At 41.2% G+C, this 22,552-nt stretch overlaps 1 protein-coding gene across 2 annotated transcripts in view; it reads left to right on the top strand.

Moving 5' to 3' along the window:
• LOC126175863 (E3 ubiquitin-protein ligase Ubr3) overlaps positions 1-22,552 on the top strand; it is a 281,912-nt gene that overhangs the window by 27,461 nt on the left and 231,899 nt on the right. For both annotated transcript variants that reach the window (XM_049922876.1, XM_049922877.1), the window contains exons 4-5: positions 16,771-16,903; positions 21,174-21,303. In XM_049922876.1, the coding sequence (XP_049778833.1) occupies positions 16,771-16,903; positions 21,174-21,303 (263 nt within the window). The remainder of the gene's footprint in view (positions 1-16,770; positions 16,904-21,173; positions 21,304-22,552) is intronic.

The raw sequence follows: 22,552 nt of genomic DNA on the forward strand, positions 1-22,552 counted from the left end.
GACAAATTTATCTCATTTGGACCTTGCGGTCGGTACTGTTCCGCTAGCTCGGCGCTTCGAATGGTTCGCCCTAGATGATACACACTCGAGTGACCACTTTCCATGTGTCCTTAGACTGCAGCCTCAACTGCCATATATGCGCCCGCGACGCTGGAAGTTTGCCCAAGCCGATTGGACACTTTTTTCATCTCTAGCGACATTCGATGACCGTCGCTTTCCCAGCGTCGACGATGAGGTCACACATATTACCGACGTTATTCTTACAGCTGCGGAACGTTCAATACCACGCACCTCCGAATTGCCCCGGCGCCCCCCAGTTCATTGGTGGAACGAGGCATGCCGTGACGCACTACGTGAGCGGCGACGTGCTCTTCGCATTTTCCGTCACCATCCTACTTTGGCCAACTGTATCCGCTATAAGCAGCTCCGTGCGCGATGCCGTTGCGTCATCCGCGATAGCAAGAAGGCAAGCTGGAAATTCTTTATTAGCTCATTTAACACCTTCACTCCCTCGTCGGAAGTTTGGAGTCAGCTTCGACGGTTCTCAGGTGCGCCTAGTTTCTCCCCGGTCTCTGGGCTCACTGTTGCGCATGATACATTAGTGGACCCCATCGCAATTTCTAACTCATTGGGTCAGCACTTTGCTGAGATTTCGAGCTCTTCCAATTACCCGCCAGTGTTTCTCCCGAAGAAACGTGCAGCGGAAGCGCGACCTCTTGCTTTCTCCTCTCCAAATTGCGAAAGCTACAATACTGTTTTCTCCATGCGGGAACTCCAACATGCACTCTCTTCTTCTCGCTCCTCCGCCCCAGGACCGGATGGTATCCACGTCCAAATGTTGCTGCATTTATCAACCCATAGTCTGCGTTACCTCCTTCGCCTTTATAATCGAATTTGGACCGACAGTACTTTTCCCCGACGATGGCGGGAAGCTGTCGTCGTTCCTGTTCCGAAACCTGGAAAGGACAAACATCTCCCCTCTAGCTATCGCCCCATTTCTCTCACGAGTATTGTCTGTAAGGTTTTGGAGCGTATGGTGAATTACCGTTTAGCTTGGTGGCTGGAATCCCGCAGTCTTTTAACACCTGCCCAATGCGGATTCCGAAAGCATCGTTCTGCAGTTGACCATCTAGTTGCTCTCTCCACTTATATCATGAATAATTTTCTCCGGAAACGCCAAACAGTAGCAATATTTTTTGATCTGGAGAGAGCATACGATACCTGTTGGAGGACAGGTATCCTCCGCACACTGTTCTCTTGGGGCTTTCGAGGTCGGCTGCCCCTTTTTCTTCGCGAATTTATGGCAGAGCGCACATTTAGGGTGCGGGTGAACACTACTCTCTCCCGTACTTTCTCCCAAGAAAACGGGGTACCCCAGGGCTCCGTGCTGAGTGTTGTACTGTTTGCCATTGCCATCAATCCAATTATGGATTGTCTCCTTCCTGATGTCTCGGGCTCCCTCTTTGTGGACGATTTTGCGATCTACTACAGCTCTCAACGGACCAGCCTTCTTGAACGACGTCTTCAAGGACGTCTCGATTGCCTCCACTCTTGGAGCATCGAAACCGGCTTCCATTTTTCTCCCAGTAAGACCGTTTGTGTTAATTTTTGGCGACGTAAGGAGTTTCTTCCACCCTCCTTACATCTAGGACCTGTCAACCTTCCGTTTTCAGACGTCGCTAAATTCTTGGGTCTTATGTTTGACAGAAAACTATGCTGGTCCTCCCACATTTCGTATCGTTCGGCTCGCTGTCTGCGATCCCTCAACACCCTCCGTGTCCTGAATGGTACCTCCTGGGGAGCGGACCGAGTGGTCCTTCTCCGCCTCTATCGCGCCTTAGTGCGCTCGAAATTGGACTATGGAAGCATAGTCTACTCCTCTGCTCGGCCGTCTACTCTTCGGCGTCCCAACTCTATCCACCACCGTGGATTACGTTTAGTGTCTGGAGCTTTTTACACCAGCCCTGTGGAAAGCCTTTATGCTGAGACTGCTGAACCTCCGCTGTCCAATCGGTGAGCAGTCCTTCTGAGTCGTTATGCCAGCCATCTGTCTTCCATGCCTGCTAATCCAGCCCATGACATATTTTTCGATGCCTCCTTTGATGTAGGGTATGCAGGCCGTCCCTACTACCACCGGGAGTCCGCTTCCGTCAATTGCTCCATTCTCTTTCCTTCCGCTTTCCTAAAACCTTCTTGACAACTTGGGGTACAGCACCGCCTTGGCTCCGTCCCCGGATCTGCCTGCTCCGTGACCTTTGTCGATTTCCCAAGGATGGTAGCCCCTCACTTGTTTATCATCGGGCATTTGCTGCTCTATGTGCACAAATGACGGACGCCACATTTATTTACACCGACGGCTCGAAAACATCGTTAGGTGTAGGGAGTGCCTATATTGTTGGCGACACCCCAAATCGCTTTCGGCTTCCCGACCAGTGTTCGGTTTATACTGCGGAGCTTTACGCTGTTCTCCAGGCTGTCCACTACATCCGCCGCCATCAGCGGATACAGTACGTTATCTGCTCCGATTCTCTCAGCTCTCTCCTCAGTCTCCAAGCTCTTTACCCTGTGCACCCTCTGGTCCACCGGATTCAGGACTGTCTGCGCTTGCTCCACCTGGGGGGCGTCTCGGTGGCGTTCCTCTGGCTCCCGGGACACGTTGGTATCTGCGGAAATGAGGCGGCCGATATTGCAGCCAAGGCTGCAGTCTCTCTTCTTCGACCAGCTATTCCATCGATTCCCGTCGCTGATCTACGGAGCGTTTTATGTCGTCGTGTTGTTCATTTATGGCACGCGCACTGGTCGACACTTCCCCAAAATAAATTGCGGGACATAAAAACTCTTCCTTGTGCTTGGACCTCTTCCTCCTGAGCGCGTCGTCGGGAGGAGGTAATTTTAACTAGACTCCGGATAGGGCACTGTCTTTTTAGCCATCGACATCTTTTAAGTGGCGATCCTCCCCCACTCTGTCCCCACTGCTCTCAGCTGTGGACGGTAAGACACCTTTTAATTGAGTGCCCCTATTTTAATCCGTTACGCGCCTGTCTACAGCTGTCGCCTGATATATCGTCAATTTTAGCAGATGACACGCGATCGGCCGATCGCGTTCTAGAGTTCATTCGTGCCAGTGAAATGACGTCAGTCATTTGATTTTTTATTTTTTTTTGGGATACCCAACCCCTTTCTGTAGTGGATTTTTAAGCCTTCCTTCTGCTTTTAGTTTCTCCAATTTTATGACTTTCGTTCCCACTGCTGCTGGTTTCTATTTTAGATTTTTTACTGTTTCTTAAGTCCTGGACCGGTCGCTAATGACCAAAGCAGTTTTGCGCCCTAAAAAAAAAAAAAAAAAAAAAAAAAAAAAGGGGAACTATTTTACCTCTGGAATATTTTACCCAAGAGGAAGCCATCATCATTAAACCATACAGTAAAACTGCATGCCCTCGGGAAAAATTACGGCTGTAGTTTCCCCTTGTTTTCAGCCGTTCGCAGTACCAGCACAGCAAGGCCGTTTTGGTTAGTGTTACAAGGCCAGGTCAGTCAATCATCTAGACTGTTGCCCCTGCAACTACTGAAAAGGCTGCTGCCCCTCTTCAGGAACCACACGTTTGTCTGGCCTCTCAACAGATACCCCTCCGTTGTGGTTGCACCTACGGTACAGCTATCTGTATCGTTGAGGCACGCAAGCCTCCCCACCAACGGCAAGGTTCATGGGGGGATATATGAAACAAATAAATTTTATATTTATTTACATATGTATGTCTTCGAAATTCCCTGAAAGTAGGGGAACAGAGTTGAAAAGTTACGAGAACTAATGATGAGATTAGTAAAACTTAAGAATTTATAATCTCCCAATAATGTCAAGAATGGCCGGCGACAAGCCAAGTAATCAGAGTTTGTGCTGCCGGAGCCAAGCAAATAAATTTGTGTGAGACGTGCGGGCGGCAGGGAACTGCTAATCAATCATCATAATGACTACATCCTTCGTAAGGCCTAGGAACCCACAGTTAGTCTGATTATGAAGAGGAAGGAGATACCCACAAAGAACTGGCTTAGATGGGAGGCGGAGGAACAGCAGAGATGTTGCCAGCACACATACCTGGGTGTGAACGTAGGACAGAGCAGGTGGAGTAGTGCGGGAAGAGATGCTGGGCACTGTCGGGGAATAGGAGGGCAGATTAGAGGGAAGGCAGGAAGTGATAAAAGTGCTGTGCGGGCCCCTAAACAGTCAGGTCATCAGTTGCTCAATGATGGCAACTTGGTCACTTGCCAAAATGTTGAGCACAATGCTCGCTGACATCTGACTACTCACTCGTGAGCTATTTCACCTATGAAAATTGTCTCTTAACTGCTTTTATGAAGCATAAGTTATTTCCTACAAATTGTCTGTAAATTGTTAGTTATTAGCTTGTGTTTTTTGTAGTCTATTATTTAGCATAACTTTCAAGGAGCTGTTAGTAATCTGAATGCGTTGAGACTTCACTCCATTTTTGCACTCCATATTTCTTCGTACTGAATGTGCACTTGGGCAGTGACAGGCATCCAGGAACATGAATTTTGGTGGTTGCATTGTGCTGTAACCACTATGCTGAGGTCAGTGTTGCAGAATAGTCACTTCTGCCTCCAAAGTTGCATGTGCGGGTCACTATGGGATACAAACTCCATACCACGGTGAACACGGAGCCAAGAATGATCAGTCAACAGTACCCAATGGGTGGCCCAAGTGGTTGATCCAGATCAAAGCCTTGAACCATCAGGGCTATCCAACGGCTTGTGGACTACAGGCTTCACCTAGGTGATCTACATTTACATACATACTCCCGAGCCACCGTATGGTGCAAGCCAGAGGATACCGTGTCCCACTATTGGTAATTTCCATTCCTGTTCCACTTGTGAATAGAGCGAGGGAAAAATGACTGTATATATATCTCCACCACAAAATGTACATTGGCAGTAGTAGAATTGTTCTTCAGCCACCCTCAAATGCCAGTCCTCTAAATTTTCTCAGTGGTGCCCCTCGAAAAGAGTTCCAGAAGCATCTTTATAATACTTGCATGTTGTTGGAACCAACCAGTAATGAACCTAGCAGCCCACCTCTGACCTGGTGCGCATCCCACGCCACACACACTCAACAATGGGTTGCACCAGCATTCTATATGTGGTCTCCTTTACAGATGACTCACACTTTCCTCAAATTCTCCTGATAAACTGTATTCGACTTTTCACCTTCCCTACAACAACCCTTACAAGCTCATTCCATTTTATACTGCTTTGCAACATTATGCCTAGATAATCAATCAGTATGATCGTCAAGCAGCACAATACTAATGCTGTACTCTAACATTGTGGCTTTGTTTTTCCTACTCATCTGCATTAACTTACATTTTTCTACATTTAGAGCTAGCTGCCATTCATCACACGAACTAGAAATTTTGTCCAAGTCATCTTGTATCCTCCTACTGCCACTCAATGATGATACCTTCCCATATATCATGGCATTTTCAGCAAACCACTGCACACTGCTGGTAACACTGTCCAACAGATCGTTTATGTATTTACAAAATAACAGTGGCCGTGTCACACTTCTCCGGGGCACTCGTGATGATACTGTTGTCTCTGATCTTGAGAACAACATACTGGGTTATGTTACTTAAGAAGTTTTCAAGCCAACCACATACCTGGGAACCTGTTTTGTATGCTTGTGCTTTGGTTAATTGTCGGCAATGTGGTAGCATGTCAAATGCTTTGCCGATATCTAGGAATCTGCCTGTTGCTATTCATCCATTGTTCGCAGGATCTCATATGAGAAAAGGGCAAACTGAGTTTCACACAAGTGATGCTACCTAAAACCATGCTGATTTATACGAATCGGCTGGTTCTTTTTTGCTCCCCAGTCGCTTGAAGCTTTTTACTGGGAGAGAGATATGTTATTGCAAGCTAAGTAAGAGGCCAGTGTTGCAGAGAACTCATTGTAAAATTGGGATTCCATCAGGACTTGGTGACTTATTTGCTTTCAGTTGTTTCTCTACACCAGGGATGTTTATTACTATATCCTCCGTACAGGAATCTGTGGGTTAGTCAAGTGCCAGTATGTTTGTATTCTTCTCCTGCATGAACAATTTTTTAAATGTGAATTTAATGCTTTGGCTTTACTTTTGCTATCTGCTTCTGCCAAACCAGAGTTGTCAACTTAGTGGTCAACACTTGACTGGATAGAAGCCTTAGCCCCAAAGAGTGATTTTATGTAGACCCAGAATTTTCTCGGATTCTTGACTAAATCTGTTGCTTAAGTGTGAGGTGGAAGTTGTTGCATGCTTCCCACATCAATCGTGTTACAACTGCACAAATTTCTGTTAACCATTGCCTCTTGCCATTTGTACACTTTTTTGAACCAGAGAGCAACAGCCTTTGCTTCCTCAGTATTTTTCGAAATTTGTTACACCACTGTGAGTCTTTCCCATCCTTAATCCACTTACTTGGCACAGACTTCTCCATAGTATGAATTACAGTTCATTAAAACTGTTCCCAAGTTGTTCTATGCCCATTGTAGTGGAACTAAATCATGATATAAGTGGGATGTTAGCAACTGTCTATCTGCTATTTCTAGCAGAAAGACTCTCCTAGCTTTCTTGATTGTTCATTAACATTAGTAACCAAAGTCACGATGATGACATTGAAACTAATCCTTGTCTCTCTACTGATGCTGTTGATTAGGTCAGTCCTGTTTGTAGCTACAAAGTCTAAAATATTTCTTTTGTGTGTGGGTTGTTGAACTAGCTGCCAAAGACAGGTTTTGGAAAACATGTTCAAAAGAACTTTGCAAGACTGTCTGTCCGTATCTATGGCAGTGTATCAATAGATGTCCCTGTCTATATGTTACAGTCGTTTCCAACTAGTATTGCAGGATCTGGGTATTTTTGCGCTACTGACTGTAGACTTTCTGTCAGTGGCTTTAAAACCATCACAACGGAAACAGGTAGCTGGTAAAACATCCAAAAATGTACTTGATTTCACCTAGACCTGTTATACACAACTAGATAACTTCACTGTCACACACAAATTCAACCTCAGTAGAGATAATATTTTTGTCTACTGCAACAAACACACCCTGTCCTATGGCATCTAATCTGTCTTTTAGATATATGTTCCGCAAATTGCTAAATAACTCAGAGCTTTCTATTTCAAGTTTCAGCCAGTTATTGGTCCCATGAGTAATTTGAGTGTGACAAGTTTCCTAATGGGCACTAAGCTCAGGAACTTTGTTATGAATGCTTTGACAGTTTAGTGATAAAATTTTGACAGTCAACGTGCCTTTACTGTGAACACAGTCTGATTTCACTATCTGTGAGTTGTCTGCCAACCTTAGCCTAAAAAAGCCCATGTGCACTTCACAAGTATTCTGCAACCAGATTAGCTGCTCCCTTTGTGTAGTGCACCTGTGCCCTATCAAGGGCAGTCCCTCCACATGGCTCCAAACCAATGGACACCAACCGACTCAAATTGCGAATTGCGAGCTTTGCTTGCACAATGCATGTGAGGCCAGCAGCCTTTACAGGATGGCCTCAGAACCCAAGTGACAGGCATTGTTGTCACCAACATGAGCCACAGTTTGCAGAAAACTGTCTGCTCAGTTGCCTCAGGCAAGGCCTCCTCCACATCTCAAATGAGTGACCCTGCCAGACATACCAAATACACATTGGCTTTCTTTCCAGCCCTGAACGCTATCTGCCTAAGGGGCTCCATAACATGCCTAATGTTGGAGCTCCCGATAACTAGTAAACACCCCCCCCCCCCCCCCCCCAATGTGCCTTCTCGGACACTGCCACATAGAGCGTGAACTATGTTTCAACAAAGGAATTCAAGGGTCAAAACCTCCAAAACTTAACAAAGAGTCATAACATGTAGTACTTGTGTAGAACAAATAGAATATATGTACGTCTGGAGGTCCCTTCCTTACACCTCACTGTTGCAGATGGACATTACATCTTGAGCATGGACATTCACTATTTCTATTTTGGTTCTTTTTTCACACTTCAATACACCTTCTCCTGTTTTCATGCTTGATCTGTGTTCAGTTTTTGACGGGCTGTCCACTGGTCATTTTACCACTAAATCTGAGGGAAGAATGGTGCAGAGTTTCCCTTGTAAGTTACTTTATCAGCTCTGATATGAAGTTAGTACATTGGTCTGTAAAAATCATCTGACCTAGCGAGGTAGTGCAGTGGCTAACACACTGGACTCCCATTCGGGAGGATGGTAGTTCAAACCCGCATTCGGCCATCCTGATTTAGGTTTTCCGTGATTTCCCTAAATCGATTTAGGCCAATGCTAGGATGGTTCTTTGAAAGGGTACAGACAACTTCCTTCCCCATCCTTCCCTAATCTGATAGGACCGATGACCTCAGTGACCTCGCTGTTTGGTTCCCTCCCCCAAATCAACCGACCAACGAAAAAGCGTCTGTGGTGCACCAAACTTTAGTTCATAATTATTAACCATGGCTTTCGCCACTGTGTCACTGTGTTGATTTGAAATAGTATTTCTTTGTAACATAATAACTGATGTATTATTGGTAACATAGAATGTTTCCCTGCTAGTATCTGCCCTATAGGACCATGGTATGCTGGCCTCTGGTAATCTCTGAAGTTGAACATGTGTATGACTTAATTCAGCGTATTGTGTGTATGATACACAGTTCTTTACATACTGCTCTAAATGCTGCCTGCATGTTTGCTACCAATATTGTTTGGCTACATGTCTTTCGTACGGCATATGGTGGTACTCATAATCTCCTGATGACATCGTAAATGCTGTCTTTGGGCAATATTCTGGTGCTACCTCTGACTAGTGATGGTCATTACACAGATTATTATTAGAAAAATGTCTGTGTTGCCCAGATTAGCCAAAGTTTCCCTTATAATCATAACTGAATAAGCATCTGTTATGATATGCTTGTTTAGTTGCTATTTGTCAAAAGAAAAGCAATATGCGTTCTTCCCGTCTGCACTTCTCTTTGGGACAATTACCACTGGTGCTTTCCAGGGTCTGGTACTGTTCTCAATAATACCATCTCGTAACTATTGATTAATCATTTTTTCCATCACTGGTTGCAGGTGATGTGATGTACAATACAGTTTACAATACACAAGCAGTCCCTTCACAATCGGGATGTTATGTTGTTACCGGGGATGCATGCTATGACCCTTGAGGATTAAACATAACCTAATATTATAACAAAAACCGCTCCATTGCTATCTTCTGCTGCTTCCAGTTGTGGTATCTTCCTTCACAATACAGCTAAACTGGCAGCTTGCTTAAGCTTGGGTCTGAATTTGTTCTGTCTAGATCAGCTGAAGCAATATCTCCAAATCCGTTGAACAATTCCATGTGTGCACTCGTAAAATTATCTGACACTAAAAGCAAGTTTTTCACCATTGTAACACCTCTCCGTGTATAACACTCCTGAAAATGAAGCCCTTTGCATTATCAAATTTTTCATTGTAGTTTAATGGCTCTAAAACACACAGTACCTTTACCTGAAAACTAATTCCCACATCCAGCACAGTATTTTCCCTGTATCTTGTAGTATTTATCTCAGCGAGTTGATTCTAAAGAACTGTGAATGCAGTTATGTCATCTAAATTACATTGCCTAGATTTCAGTCCCTGCAAAGTTCCATGTAAGAGGCTTTGAAAAATGGCCACTGCGCCCCACATCTGAGGACTTGCGTTACAGCAGTTCAGTATTCTCAGCAGTAGTACCGTAACAGAATGCTGCCCTGTCCAAATCTACTGTGCGCCAATCTTAATTGACTTTTGCGTGATGTTTAAGCTATAACTCTAACATCAAGACTGTGCAGCAACCATCGCCTCTGAGACAAAACTTCCCTACAAATGCGGAAATCTTTTCCCCCAACACAGAAGCTCTACAATGCTGAACCCAGTGAATGCAGGTCATTTCCATCCACTTCTTAACCTACATCATGGTAGGCCAAACCTCCTATTCCCCACGGGTCCAAGCTTGGCAGGAACATTTGCACACCCATGCCCAAAAAAAACCTCACCTTCCATCCACTAAGCTGTCAAAGTAAAATTCTGCCACAGCATATGTTGGGACTGTGTTGATATTTACTGGGAACACCATACAGTAAATCTGGAGCCCCTGTTGCCATTTGACAGTGGTTTACTATTCCCACTTCATGTCCACCTATCATGGCCCTGTTAGGCTTTTACCTGCAATATCATTTTGGATGTCCTATTTGCCCACATTTCATACATTGTGGTTCATGGCACCTTGCCGTATGTGATCTGTTCATCCTCACTTGTAACATTTAATACTTGTGGTGAAAATTCATTTTGTATCCCAAACTCGGGTCACAGTGTCAATCTCTTCCAATGCCATTGCAGTTGCTACGGCTTTGGCTAAGTTCTTAAGGAACTCTGCCTGTACTTTCCTTGATACATCAGGTACTAACCTCTGCAAAAATGTGTGTAACACTGTTTTTCTGCCTCTTGTGGGAAGGACTGTGTAGTTATCACTTTGTGTAAACTCGTGTGTTGACATTGAGCTTTTTAATTCTGTCCACAAAGTTTTCTATTGACTACCCCAGTTTCTGAAACACATTGTTCAGTTTCTCTCTAGAATACCAACTGCTATTTTTCCTTCCATGTCACTGCACCATACGCATCCCCAGAATTTCAAATGTTGGTGTGTTCCATAACTCACCATTATACATTAAGTATGTTTTAGCAAATCACACCAAATGCAATTGAACCATATGTAAAGCATGTTCCTTTGATCAGCATCTCAGCTTAGTGGCTGCTAACAAGTTGTCTATGAATGGTAACACATCATCCGCTGCTATTCCCGAAATAGGATAAACTAGGGCAGCAGTACTAGCATGAGTATGGGCATAATGGCTGAAAGTCATTAAAATATTTTGATAAGAGTTCCAACAGTCATGAAGCGGCCATAAATGAACTGGGGAAGATCCACTTTGTCTCTGATTTTATTTTATTTGCACATTTTTGGCATCAAGCATTAACTGCCTTGTAGAACAGTGAAGAAGTTATTTTTGTTGTTTTGCTAAATAAATGAGGCTTTTACTAATCTTTTCCCCAGAGGCAGGTGCACATTTTCACCTTCTGGCACTTGTGGCATTATGCCATAATAAAGAACCAAACTTGAGATAATACAGTACTGGTACACCAAGAAAATTTGCTTCATGAAAATTGTACCGAAAAGCTTAATATGAGGTTGGGGCCTACTTCATTGTGAATCTGGACGAATGTGCACTTTAAGTCAAATTATGCATTTTAGTATGGTTTACGAAATTCCGGTGCTCTTAAGAGTATCCTCCAATGTCCTGTTTCCTTTATGATGTAATGTAAGATCTCTTAATACTATATGTATATATACAAGCATATGGGCTTCCTACATCATCGTAGCTGCCCATGCACAGTGACACCTTTTTACTGGCGCGCTCTGGCAACTGCTGAAAGTAAGTTTTTTCTAACAGGTCATGGGAAAATACTGTGAATAGGGCTTTGAAAAGCATTAGTTTCAAAGTAAATTTCCCTTTACATGAGATGAATTATGTTATGTGTACAAATGTGCAATGAATTTCTTAAATCACAGAGCGTTTGGCTCTTAAAACTTAACACATTGATGACTAGCCGCTTAGACGGCTTTACGGCACAGAAGACCAAACATTAATGTCGTTATTTAAAATTTTACTGGCACACTTATGTGATGTATCGTAAAGAGCAAAACTCTCAAAGACAATATTATATGTGAAATCTTAGTTTTTCTTGTAGCTACACTATGTACATTAAATTAAACCATTAACTTTTCCTATTTGTGTGTTCACACTACTTAACAGTGATGTTGCTATTGGCTGTCTACATCAAGTTTCCTATGCTCTGAATATCTGCTGTCATTGGCTGGTGAAATTACATGACATAATCTATGATTGGATTATGAAAGCATTTGTCATTCTAGCTTTCAGTGCTTCAGAAACTAACGTGCAATTTTTAGTGGAATTCGAATCTATATTTTCATAATACGAATACAAAAGTATGCAGCGTATTGTAATATGAAAATATGCCGCGTAAATGTTGCTGCACATCAAAGATCTTTCCAAATTTTTTTCAGAGTTTTTTTGTTCTCTGAAGTTCCTTACTGGTGTATAAAACCTTTACCATTCAAAGGATTGATATTTTTACAGCTCCGAGGGAAAGTATACTGCCACTTATTGTGAAAAAGTTTATTTTTCACCTTGGAAGAAATGAATTTTCCTGTTGGGGGGGAGGGGGGGGGGAGTGTGTGTTTTTAACTGGGAAATCCGTGAATTTTTTTTTCTTGACCATGTATACATCCTGAGGTAAGATGATCTTCATTGCCATTGAGAGTGTTACTTCTTGAAAAAATGTAACAATAATGTCTTCTTGCACTCTAGATCATGACTGTTTATCCACAGACATCCTTGTTTTATTGTAGGTATTTTAAAGCACGCTTTGCTGTGAATTCATGTCGAGTTCATCCATCATCATTCATTTGTTACATTCCTGTCTCATATACACTTTAAATGGTTTATTTATCAAGACATCAACAGGTTGCAATTGTGAAGTAAGAAACCACCTTTCCTTCTCTACCACACACTGTTAATCCATAATTTCATAGCATCATCATCCATCCAACCATTTTCATGTACGTAATCGACATCTGGCGACATTTCAGAAGATTTTGGCATTGTTTTGTGCTTGGTAATGATTATTGGATTAAGTTTAGTGCTTGGAGCACAACAAGAAAGGACAACAGTGTAGTGCATTTTTGCATGTCCACTTGTTTTTATAGTTACAGGTTAGCACTTTTCTTGGCGACAGTTCTGTTACTCGCCACATGAAATGTCAGAGGAGCTTCATCCATATTTGTTATTGGCTTAGTTCCACACTGGTTTTCTTTTTGTGTTGAATAATAAAACAAAGAAAAGATAATATTTTCTCTTCACACTATCGTGATATTTTCTGATGTATTTTGGCTTTGGTTTGCAACTAAGTCCTTGAACCGATTTCAGTATGTCATCTCTCTCTCTCTCTCTCTCTCTCTCTCTCTCTCTCTCTCTCTCTCTCTCTCCCTCTCGCTCACTCCCCCCCCCCCCCTCCCCCCCTCCCCCCAATCACTCACTCACTCGTTCGCTCGCTCGCTCGCTCGCTCACTCCCATTAGCCCACTGTTGGCAGAGGGCCATAACACCGTTCAGCTGCACTGTTTCCATGTTCTTTTGCATATGCTATTACTTTCAATTTATAGCCCACGCCATATGAACACCTTTTCTTTTTTTCCATTAGGAAACTAGCTACTAGCAAAAATATTGTACCATTACTGATAACACAAATCACTTTCTATTCAAGTTCACTGACACTGTAGACTGCAGTGAAGCATCATAGGCTAGACAGTGTTCTATGTTTGTGATGGCCTGGCAGGTGGGTGACACTGCTAGCAAGTTTGTGAATATCCACAACTCATGTTGCTTTGGTTCACCACTGTTGCCGGTTGCATCCATTGTTGTCAGATGGAGATAGATTTCCCACGGCATCGAACATAGGGACATTTTTAAGACTGGTGGGAATTTTAAATCAAACACTGGACATTTTTATATTAATTTCGAGTATGACACACACCTGAATGTTGGAGGCAAGTTTTCAAGGAAACAAGTGCTTCTCATTGTCTCTAAAATATGGTACATAGCTGTGATGTACATTTCTTCTTTAATAGTGATGGAGTCTCTGTTGCCAAGTCCAAGATGAACTTGTATAAATTTATTTTCTGATAGGTCACACTTTATTAGCATCCTGTTTTCATTTAGTGGTTTGAAAAAATGATTGACTCTTGTCCCTGGAATGGTAAAACCAGTTTCATTCTGTTTTTGTAATGTAATTGTGAATTTTGTTATCTACTCTGTCATAACATAAAATGTTTGTCTTGCTGGAACAAGGGTTGTGCCAAACGTCAATAGCTCTTTTCGAATTAAAATCACATAGTCACTGTAAATGTTTAATAGTACCATCAACTCCATCACATGCTTTTCCACCATGATTAGTGGAAATTCCATTCTGTAGTTATCCGTGGTCTTGCTTGTAATGGCACAAATTTACGAAATTATTAAATTTCTATATTGTCCAGAACTGCCATCATTGAAGTAAATGACATGTTGAATGTGTTGTATGTGTTCCAGGGTAAGATCAATTTTATGGAAAACATAGAATATTTTTGTACCATGTTGCAAACAACCTTTTATAAAACACAACATTCATTTAAAGCAGTCCTCTGTTTTATTGTACGCAACAAAAGGGTAAAGGTTAACATGAATGTTCTACCATCCCGAAGCAAACAAGGATAGTTTTCTGCAAAATCCACTGTAGTGGTGCATGAAGTATCAGGGAGTCTTTCGTTGCTTGTTTTTCAGTAGCAACCCTGAGATTTCAATATTTAGTTATGTTGTGCCAAGTTTTAAAGTTTTTGGAGTAAATACTGAACGAATTTGTTGACTTTCTTCATTAATGTGTCCAGTGTAGGTGGATCAATTAGGATCCAGTCCTTGAAAATGACTTTTTTTAGAATCTTGTAAGGATTACAGCTTGAGTTTTTCACATTCTTCAGGACAATGAGAAGACAATGCAGCATACACTCTTCACTTTCTAGAATCTAAATACATTTCCACAATAGTTCAGTGTATGGTTCTTTTACATGTGCAGTATGCATAATCAATTTTACATTTTGGTGATAAATGTAACACATTTTTTGGGTAAAGTTCACAAATATTTTATCGGAAAGAAGTACAGATCTTCCAGTTTATGCAAAAGTATTACACATTTTGCCATTTTCTGAAGGGACAGATAGTCACTCTTTTATTAGCAGGAATTCGAATTATATTGTCAGGCATAGTAACAAGAAAGGCCATAGAAACAACTGTCATTGTTGATTTGTAGATATTTGTATGCTTAATTCCAGCATTTTAATAATTTTATATCATAATTGTTCCTTATGTGTTTCCATTGGCACCAAATTGAATAAATTAGATTGATAAATAAAAAAGTTATAGTGGTTACAGACTTATGAACCATCCAGTCTCTGCACACCAATTTGTGAAAATGACCCACATTTCAAAATGCTCTCCTAAGTGTTGATAAAAAAATTGTGGAAAAATTATTTATTTTGTTTTCATTACGTGGTTTCTTACACCAATTTTTCACAAACATCTGTTATATGAGGTCAGTGATCACTGTGATTTGACATGAAATATGGCGGTTGTGTTGCACTGTGATCGGTATGCTGACACCAGTGTTGTAGGTTGGCCACTTCTGCTCTGCAAAGTGATACGTGCAGGGAGGTGTGGGTTGGGAGTTCCAGAACCGCTTCGTGTGCAGAGGCAGTAATGCTCACTCAACAGCAACGTTCTTTATTAATCGGTACTTCTGTACAGTTGGTAGACGACAGTGGCCTGGGAACTAGCCAGGGTGGTGGACAGTGAGAGTATACGCTGAGGCAGTAGGCTGCTATGGCAGCACGACAGTGGCTGGCGATGATGGTGGCCTTGCTGACGTGTCAGATGCCAGCTTCACACTACAGTGAGCTTAAGACTGTACTGGTGTACTGCTTGTGTAGTGGATAGCAGAGTTGCGCTGGTGGCCTGTCAAACCCTGGACTTTCAAAAGACTAGGTGGAGTGTTAGGTGATGGCACCCAATGGGTGGCCTTAACTCGGTGGTTCCAGATCAGAGCCTGGAACCATCAGGGCTAGCTGACAGCTTGTAGACCAGTGACTCCAGCGACTTCACCTCGTTGATGAGAATGTAGCGTCTTGGCCACACATTTAACCGATGACTGATGCAGAGACTGTACAGATTGAATGCACAGTGCTGACGTAATGACGTTAACAGCTGAGTTGGTAGGATATGTACTTGCTCCAGTTTGGCTCCCTTCATGTATCTAGTGACAGAAACACAGTATTGTGCTACAGCAAGTAGCAACACAGTCCGCTACTGATGTAGAACACTGTGTTGTTGGACATTACACAAAAATTTTTGCAGTGCACAGCTACAGAGTTATGTAGGTGCCTGCATATCTGTTTGCAATGGTCTGTGAGGATGATATTGCAACAGTATCTTTTGGATTTCAGTAATTTTTACATTATGTACAGATTAGGACAACATGTCTGTAGACATTCCCACTGCCCTTCCAGTATCCAGTATCAGTATTAAAATACGTCCTTTTTTTTATTAGTTAGGATTCTGATGTTTTGATGGAAATAAGTGTTCTTTACAACCCATAACTTTGTCCAAGTTCCAGTATTTTGTTTTGGTGGTAAGTGTTTCATTTGTAATTATATTTTTTCTGCAGCTCTCTGTTTCGGCTGAATGTACCCTAGAAATGTAATATAAATCAGAGAGATAGAATGAGTATTCCTTTGATTAGACAGTATGTTTCTGATAATGGGCAGTGCAAGTAGCTTCTTACAAGGAGCTTTCAGATACCACCATGCCATATATAACACAGTACAGTAATGGCCAATGCATTACGCACAATCATGTGAGAGTACCTCCATCTCCTTAATGATTACGTAATTTCAAGTGATTGTGTTGCTGATGCATACATTTTGGGGCTAGGTTTTTATTAATTTTAGCATTTATTATTCCAGTTCTCATTGTCATCCATTTTATAACACCCAGATAAACTTGTTTAAACTTAATTATTAACTTATTTTTCTTTTGAACTTCAGCAAATCGGGGATACAAGATGCGTACCTAGTTGCCATTCAAGATGCTGACTTATATCTTACAATGCTCCATGACTTCAGTGCAATGGGTGCTGCAATGAGAAGAGTCATGACAGGTGCTCTCACAAACCCACAGGTAAAATAATTTTTCTGTGATTCTTTTGTTTATGTTCTTTTAATATATTGTTTTTATACAATTAATTACATAAGAAAGAATTTATGATTTTTGCATCACACAAATTTTAAATTTTCTCACCCTTTTTTGGTAAACAGCGCATTTTTAATTCCATCTTTCTTAATGTGTAAACAGGTAGGCTATTTTTCATCTATTCTGTTGCAATAAAACTATCAGGTGTCTTGGTTTAGAACTCTCTTTGGGCATTCCTATATCCTGTAACATTGCGTGTGTGTGGAAAATGCTTCTCATGTCTGTGGCATTTTATAAGCCACATTTACGACTTGGGTCATACTAAATGGGTAGCACCTCAGAAAGCTCAGTTCTTGAGCTGTAGATGGCGAGTGCTGCCAATCCTCTGTAATCACAGACTCTGTAGATGCTTTGCTTCACAATCATTAAATGTTGTGCATCACAGAGAGTATGGATCTAGGCTTAAGCATTGAAAGTTTGAGGGTGGTATAAACCTCTAAAAAAAAGTCCCTCAGACTGATGGAATGGACGACTGTAAAGGCAAAACAGTTGTTGGTGAGTATCCTCTGTGACATCTGCCTTGTCCCAACTGTTGTAAGTCTTGTCCAGGTCAGTGGAGCTCTGTCTACATTGTCCTTTATGTCCCCTGTTTCTAATGAAAGATCATTGCATCCCATTTTGTACATAAAAATTCTTCCATCTGCATAGATGTACCATATGACAGTAACAATACCTGCTCAACAGAAAGTGCTTGAAATAGCTCACTTCATTAGTCAGCTTAGAAAAGAGTGCCAGTGAGTAGCAGCCCACTTAACATAACACACATAATTGCCAGGGAAGAGGGAAATTTCAGTAAGGAGTCATCTTACTATGATAGGAACGATGATTTGAAACAAAACTTCCTATGGACACATGCCATATTCTGAATGGTTTCGGAGATAGAATACATTTAATGAACTTTGCTATTTATTTCCTGTGTTGTTCAGTACATCGTCAACTCACAAGTTTAGCAGAGAGCGTTAATGCACTGCTTCCTGGACTCGGATAGGCGCACTGGCCCCAGATCAAATCTGCCTGGCGGATTACCGACTTTGGCTGGTGTGCTGGCCAGCCTGGATGTGGTTTTTAGGCAGTTTTCCACATCCTGCTAGGTGAATATCGGGCTGGTCCCCACTTTCTGCCTCAGTTACACAACTCGCAGACATCTGAAAATGTTCACACTGTTCCATGGATTACACTAGACGCAGACAGCTGGGATACACTCATTCCGTCCCAGGGGGTATGGGTGGCAGCTGGAAGGGCATCTGGTCACCCTTAAACATTAACCTTGCCATATTCGTCCTAATCATGCGAAACTGTGGGACAAAGCACCAGTAAAAGAAAGAAAGAATTCAGTACATTGTCAGGCGTACACAAGTAGAACAGTTGTTAAACATTGCAGTATGTGTTTCACAAAGATTCAGTTGAAAAAGGTGCATTTTTAACAACCCACTTCTAAGCAGGATCATACACATCACATTACAGCTGTTGTGCAGTTCATGATAAATGGCATAACTACGTAGGCTTCTGCAGTCAATGTCATGATGATTAAAATTCTTCTAGGTTTGTACCATGTTGTTGTATAAAATACAATAATTATAATAAAATACAATAATTATAAGCTGCAAAACGTATGTTTCGATTGTATTACAATGGCCTTCCTCAGGAAAGACTGATTTCGGCGGAGCCTGAGATGTTGTGTAATGCCATAGATTTACATCTGTAGAGGCAAGTGATGGAATTCAGCACTTTGGCCACTCACAATACTACTACTGTCCCCTTTCCAACCCAACGTGTTGCATGAACTCCCTATTGCTGCCTGTGTCTTGTGTGTATTTAAGATAATCTCATCTTATCCCCTTCCTTTCCTGATAAAACAGATATCCCAGATAGTCTTTCTTACTTCACACAAATGTTGTGACAATTCCTTAACAAACACTATAGCTGGTATTTTTTCACTATCTGTCTCCAGTGTGACCTATTATGATTCTGTTAAGTTCAGTATTGGTATGGCGTTAAAATCTAATTTTCCTGTTTCAGTTATTACACTGATATTTATCTCATCCAGAGTTGCTTGTGATTTAATGTTGCTCCTGATGGATCCCACAGCTGAATTCTTTTATTCCCTTTCCTTCTTCTTCTTCTTCTTCTTCTTCTTCTTGAAATAAAGAGGTCTATTATTCCACACTGGGTAAAAAATTATTACTAACTGTTACAGTCAGTTTTGGCATTTTGCCATGTAAAAGCTTTTGGAGTGCTTACCAGGGATTATCATTGTCGCATGTGAACCACATGGACAGGATTTAGCCTTTTCTTGAGTGGCCATTCTGATGTTCAACCAATCTCCATAAACACATGCTATAACAATATTATGAAAAGGAAAGTTGCTATTCACCATGTAGCAAAGATGCTGAGCTGACTGAGCATTTCCGCTATATAGTGAGTAGCAACTTTCCTTTCCATAATATTGTTACATTCCATCCCAGATTTTCCATTGTTTAAACACATGCTATTTTATGCAGTACCCCAGTACCCTTGTGGTCATAGTGGAAAGTTTGTTGGGTGTATCATATGGTCAGTGTTGTCAAAGATATTAGCATAGTGTGTAAAGTCCTTTTTACATTTCCTTGCTCTTTCACTGTTCGTGACATGGTGAAGACTGGTTAGATAGCCTCTTGTGCTCTCTTATGTACAGAACCGTAATTATTACCTTGACATTTCTGTGAATGTACATTTATTTATTTATTTATTTATTTATTTATTTATTTATTTATTTACTCCATAACAATAACAGTGAACAGGGTAATTACTTCTAGAAAACATCACAAATTTCCCCAGAAGTAATTATAGAACACTTTGTCTCAGTTCATACTTAATTCAAGGTCACTACGTGTCTTGTTACTCTAGTGTCAGCCATTGAAGCGTATTAATGAAAAACAGAGGAAGTGTTTTCTAAAATTTCCCTCTAAACTTACAATCTTATAGTGCTCTTAAAACCAGGTAGTGTGGACTTTTCTAAGAGTGAATTCCAAGAAGCCACAAATCAGGAAATGATTGCATTTAGTGCGGAACTTTATGCAGTTCTGGATTGCATTTAGTGCGAACTTTATGCAGTTCTGAAGATGATTGTGTAGATGAGATGTGGTAGGCTGTGAAAATTTCTTGACTTTAGATTCCTGGAGTATTGGGCAGGCTGTTCAGCTTCTGTACTGCAAGGAAAAATTAGTCCAAAGCATCCAGCATGCCTTACAAGATGAGATTGTCTTTTTCAGCAGTGTAATAGACCATGTGGGAATAAAAACAGGGAAAAATGAAATGTTAAATAAAGCAACTAAAAGGATCAAATTGTGTAATAAAGTGTGCTGTAGCCCTACACACTATGGTATTGCTGTTGAGAAGATATGATATGTATCATTGAGAATATATTTATTTGTAGGTCACAGGCAACAAGCTGCAATGTTTCCATAGCCATGGTGTACTTTTCAGCAAAGAGATATGTTGAAGAAACTCTTGCAGTGTGTTAACTGTAAGTTGACCACTAGACTCCCTAGACATGCATCTGTAGAAGTCAAAAGACTATGGCCAATAGTCATTTTGTTTTGATTGCAGCCAATTTTAAATGTGTCAGCAAGTAAGGTTATTTTTGTTTCAATTACAAACAACATTTAAATGATCTTTACTTCCATGTGTGACTTCTAGTTTTGCAGAAGCACAAAGTACATTGTAAGGTGCGTGCACTGTGGTAGGCAGTTGTTACCCCTGCATGGCTCCTCACTCTTTGGGTGTCTGTAAATGCCAGACTAGCTTCCTCCAACTATCCACAATCCCTTCTGGTAACTGGGTAACTTACAGTTAACACACTGTAGCAGACTTTGTGCAAGGGGCGCCTTGTGACAAGTGAGATATCTCTCTGGAGAGAGGCATTGTTTGTGACATACCTCTCTTATTTGACCATAAAAATATGGAAAAACAGTTAATTTTGTATATTTCGAGGAGTTATTTTAAATACTTGAAACTGAAAAATTTAGGATGTTGTAATTAGATGAAATGACTTTGAGACTTTTACTTCCATGACAGTCACTGTAATACGAAGAAATTTGGTTATGTTGTTACAGTGTGTGTGTGGGGGGGAGGGGGGGGGGGAATAACATACAATGTGTATGGCTGGCAGGACATTCAGTACAGTCATTTTAAGTCCTCTTCTTATATTTTTTTCCAGATATATAAGCACCTTACTGAATGCTTTTCAGAGGATTCTGAATACTATAGCTATATGTTAGAGAGCCAGCGTGTTTATCATGAAGCTTTGAAGTCTCTTCCTAATCCAGAACCACCCGAAGAGTACAAAGGTATGGAAACACTGTTTTGATTCTTGTTTGTTACCTATTGTTAGTCTTTAATATGACCATAAGTAATTGAACTATGTTATAAGACTTTGCAGGTGCTGTTTTGTGTTTTAATATTCTGTTGTCTGTGAAATGTTGTTCACTATATTCTTCCTTACTTCCGGGCGGGGACTACTCAGGAGGACGTCGTTATCAGGAGAAAGAAAACTGGCGTCCTTCGGATCGGAGCGTGGAATGTCAGATCTCTTAATCGGGCAGGTAGATCAGAAAATTTAAAAAGGGAAATGGATAGGTTAAAGTTAGATATAGTGGGAATTAGTGAAGTTCGGTGGCAGGAGGAACAAGACTTTTGGTCAGGTGAATACAGGGTTATAAATACAAAATCAAATAGGGGTAATGCAGGAGTGGGTTTAATAATGAATAAAAAAGTAGGAGTTTGGGTAAGCTACTACAAACAACATAGTGAACACATTATTGTGGCCAAGATGGACACGAGGCCCATGCCTACAACATTAGTACAAGTCTATATGCCAATTAGCTCTGCAGATGATGAAGAAATTGAAGAAATGTATGATGACATAAAAGAAATTATTCAGATAGTGAAGGGGGACGAAAATTTAATAGTCATGGGTGACTGGAATTTGGTAGAAGAAAAAGGAAGAGAAGGAAATGTAGTAGGTGAATATGGATTGGGGGTAAGAAATGAAAGAGGAAGCCGCCTGGTAGAATTTTGCACAGAGCACAACTTAATCATAGCTAACACTTCGTTCAAGAATCTTAAAAGGAGGTTGTATACATGGAAGAAGCCTGGAGATACTGGAAGGTGTCAGATAGATTATATAATGGTAAGACAGAGATTTAGGAACCAGGTTTTAAATTGTAAGACATTTCCAGGGGCAGATGTGGACTCTGACCACAATCTATTGGTTATGAACTGTAGATTAAAACTGAAGAAACTGCAAAAAGATGGGAATTTGAGGAGATGAGACCTGGATAAACTGAAAGAACCAGAGGTTGGAGAGAGTTTCAGGAAGAGCATAAAGGAACAATTGACAAGAATGGGGGAAAGAAATACAGTAGAAGAAGAATGGATAGCTTTGAGGGATGAAGTGGTGAAAGCAGCAGAGGATCAAGTAGGTAAAAAGACGAGGGCTAGTAGAAATCCTTGGGTGACAGAAGAAATACTGAATTTAATAGATGAAAGGAGAAAATACAAAAATGCAGTAAAGAAGCAGGCAAAAAGGAATACAAA

The sequence above is a fragment of the Schistocerca cancellata genome, chromosome 3, assembly GCF_023864275.1.
Source record: "Schistocerca cancellata isolate TAMUIC-IGC-003103 chromosome 3, iqSchCanc2.1, whole genome shotgun sequence".
NCBI lineage: Eukaryota > Metazoa > Arthropoda > Insecta > Orthoptera > Acrididae > Schistocerca > Schistocerca cancellata.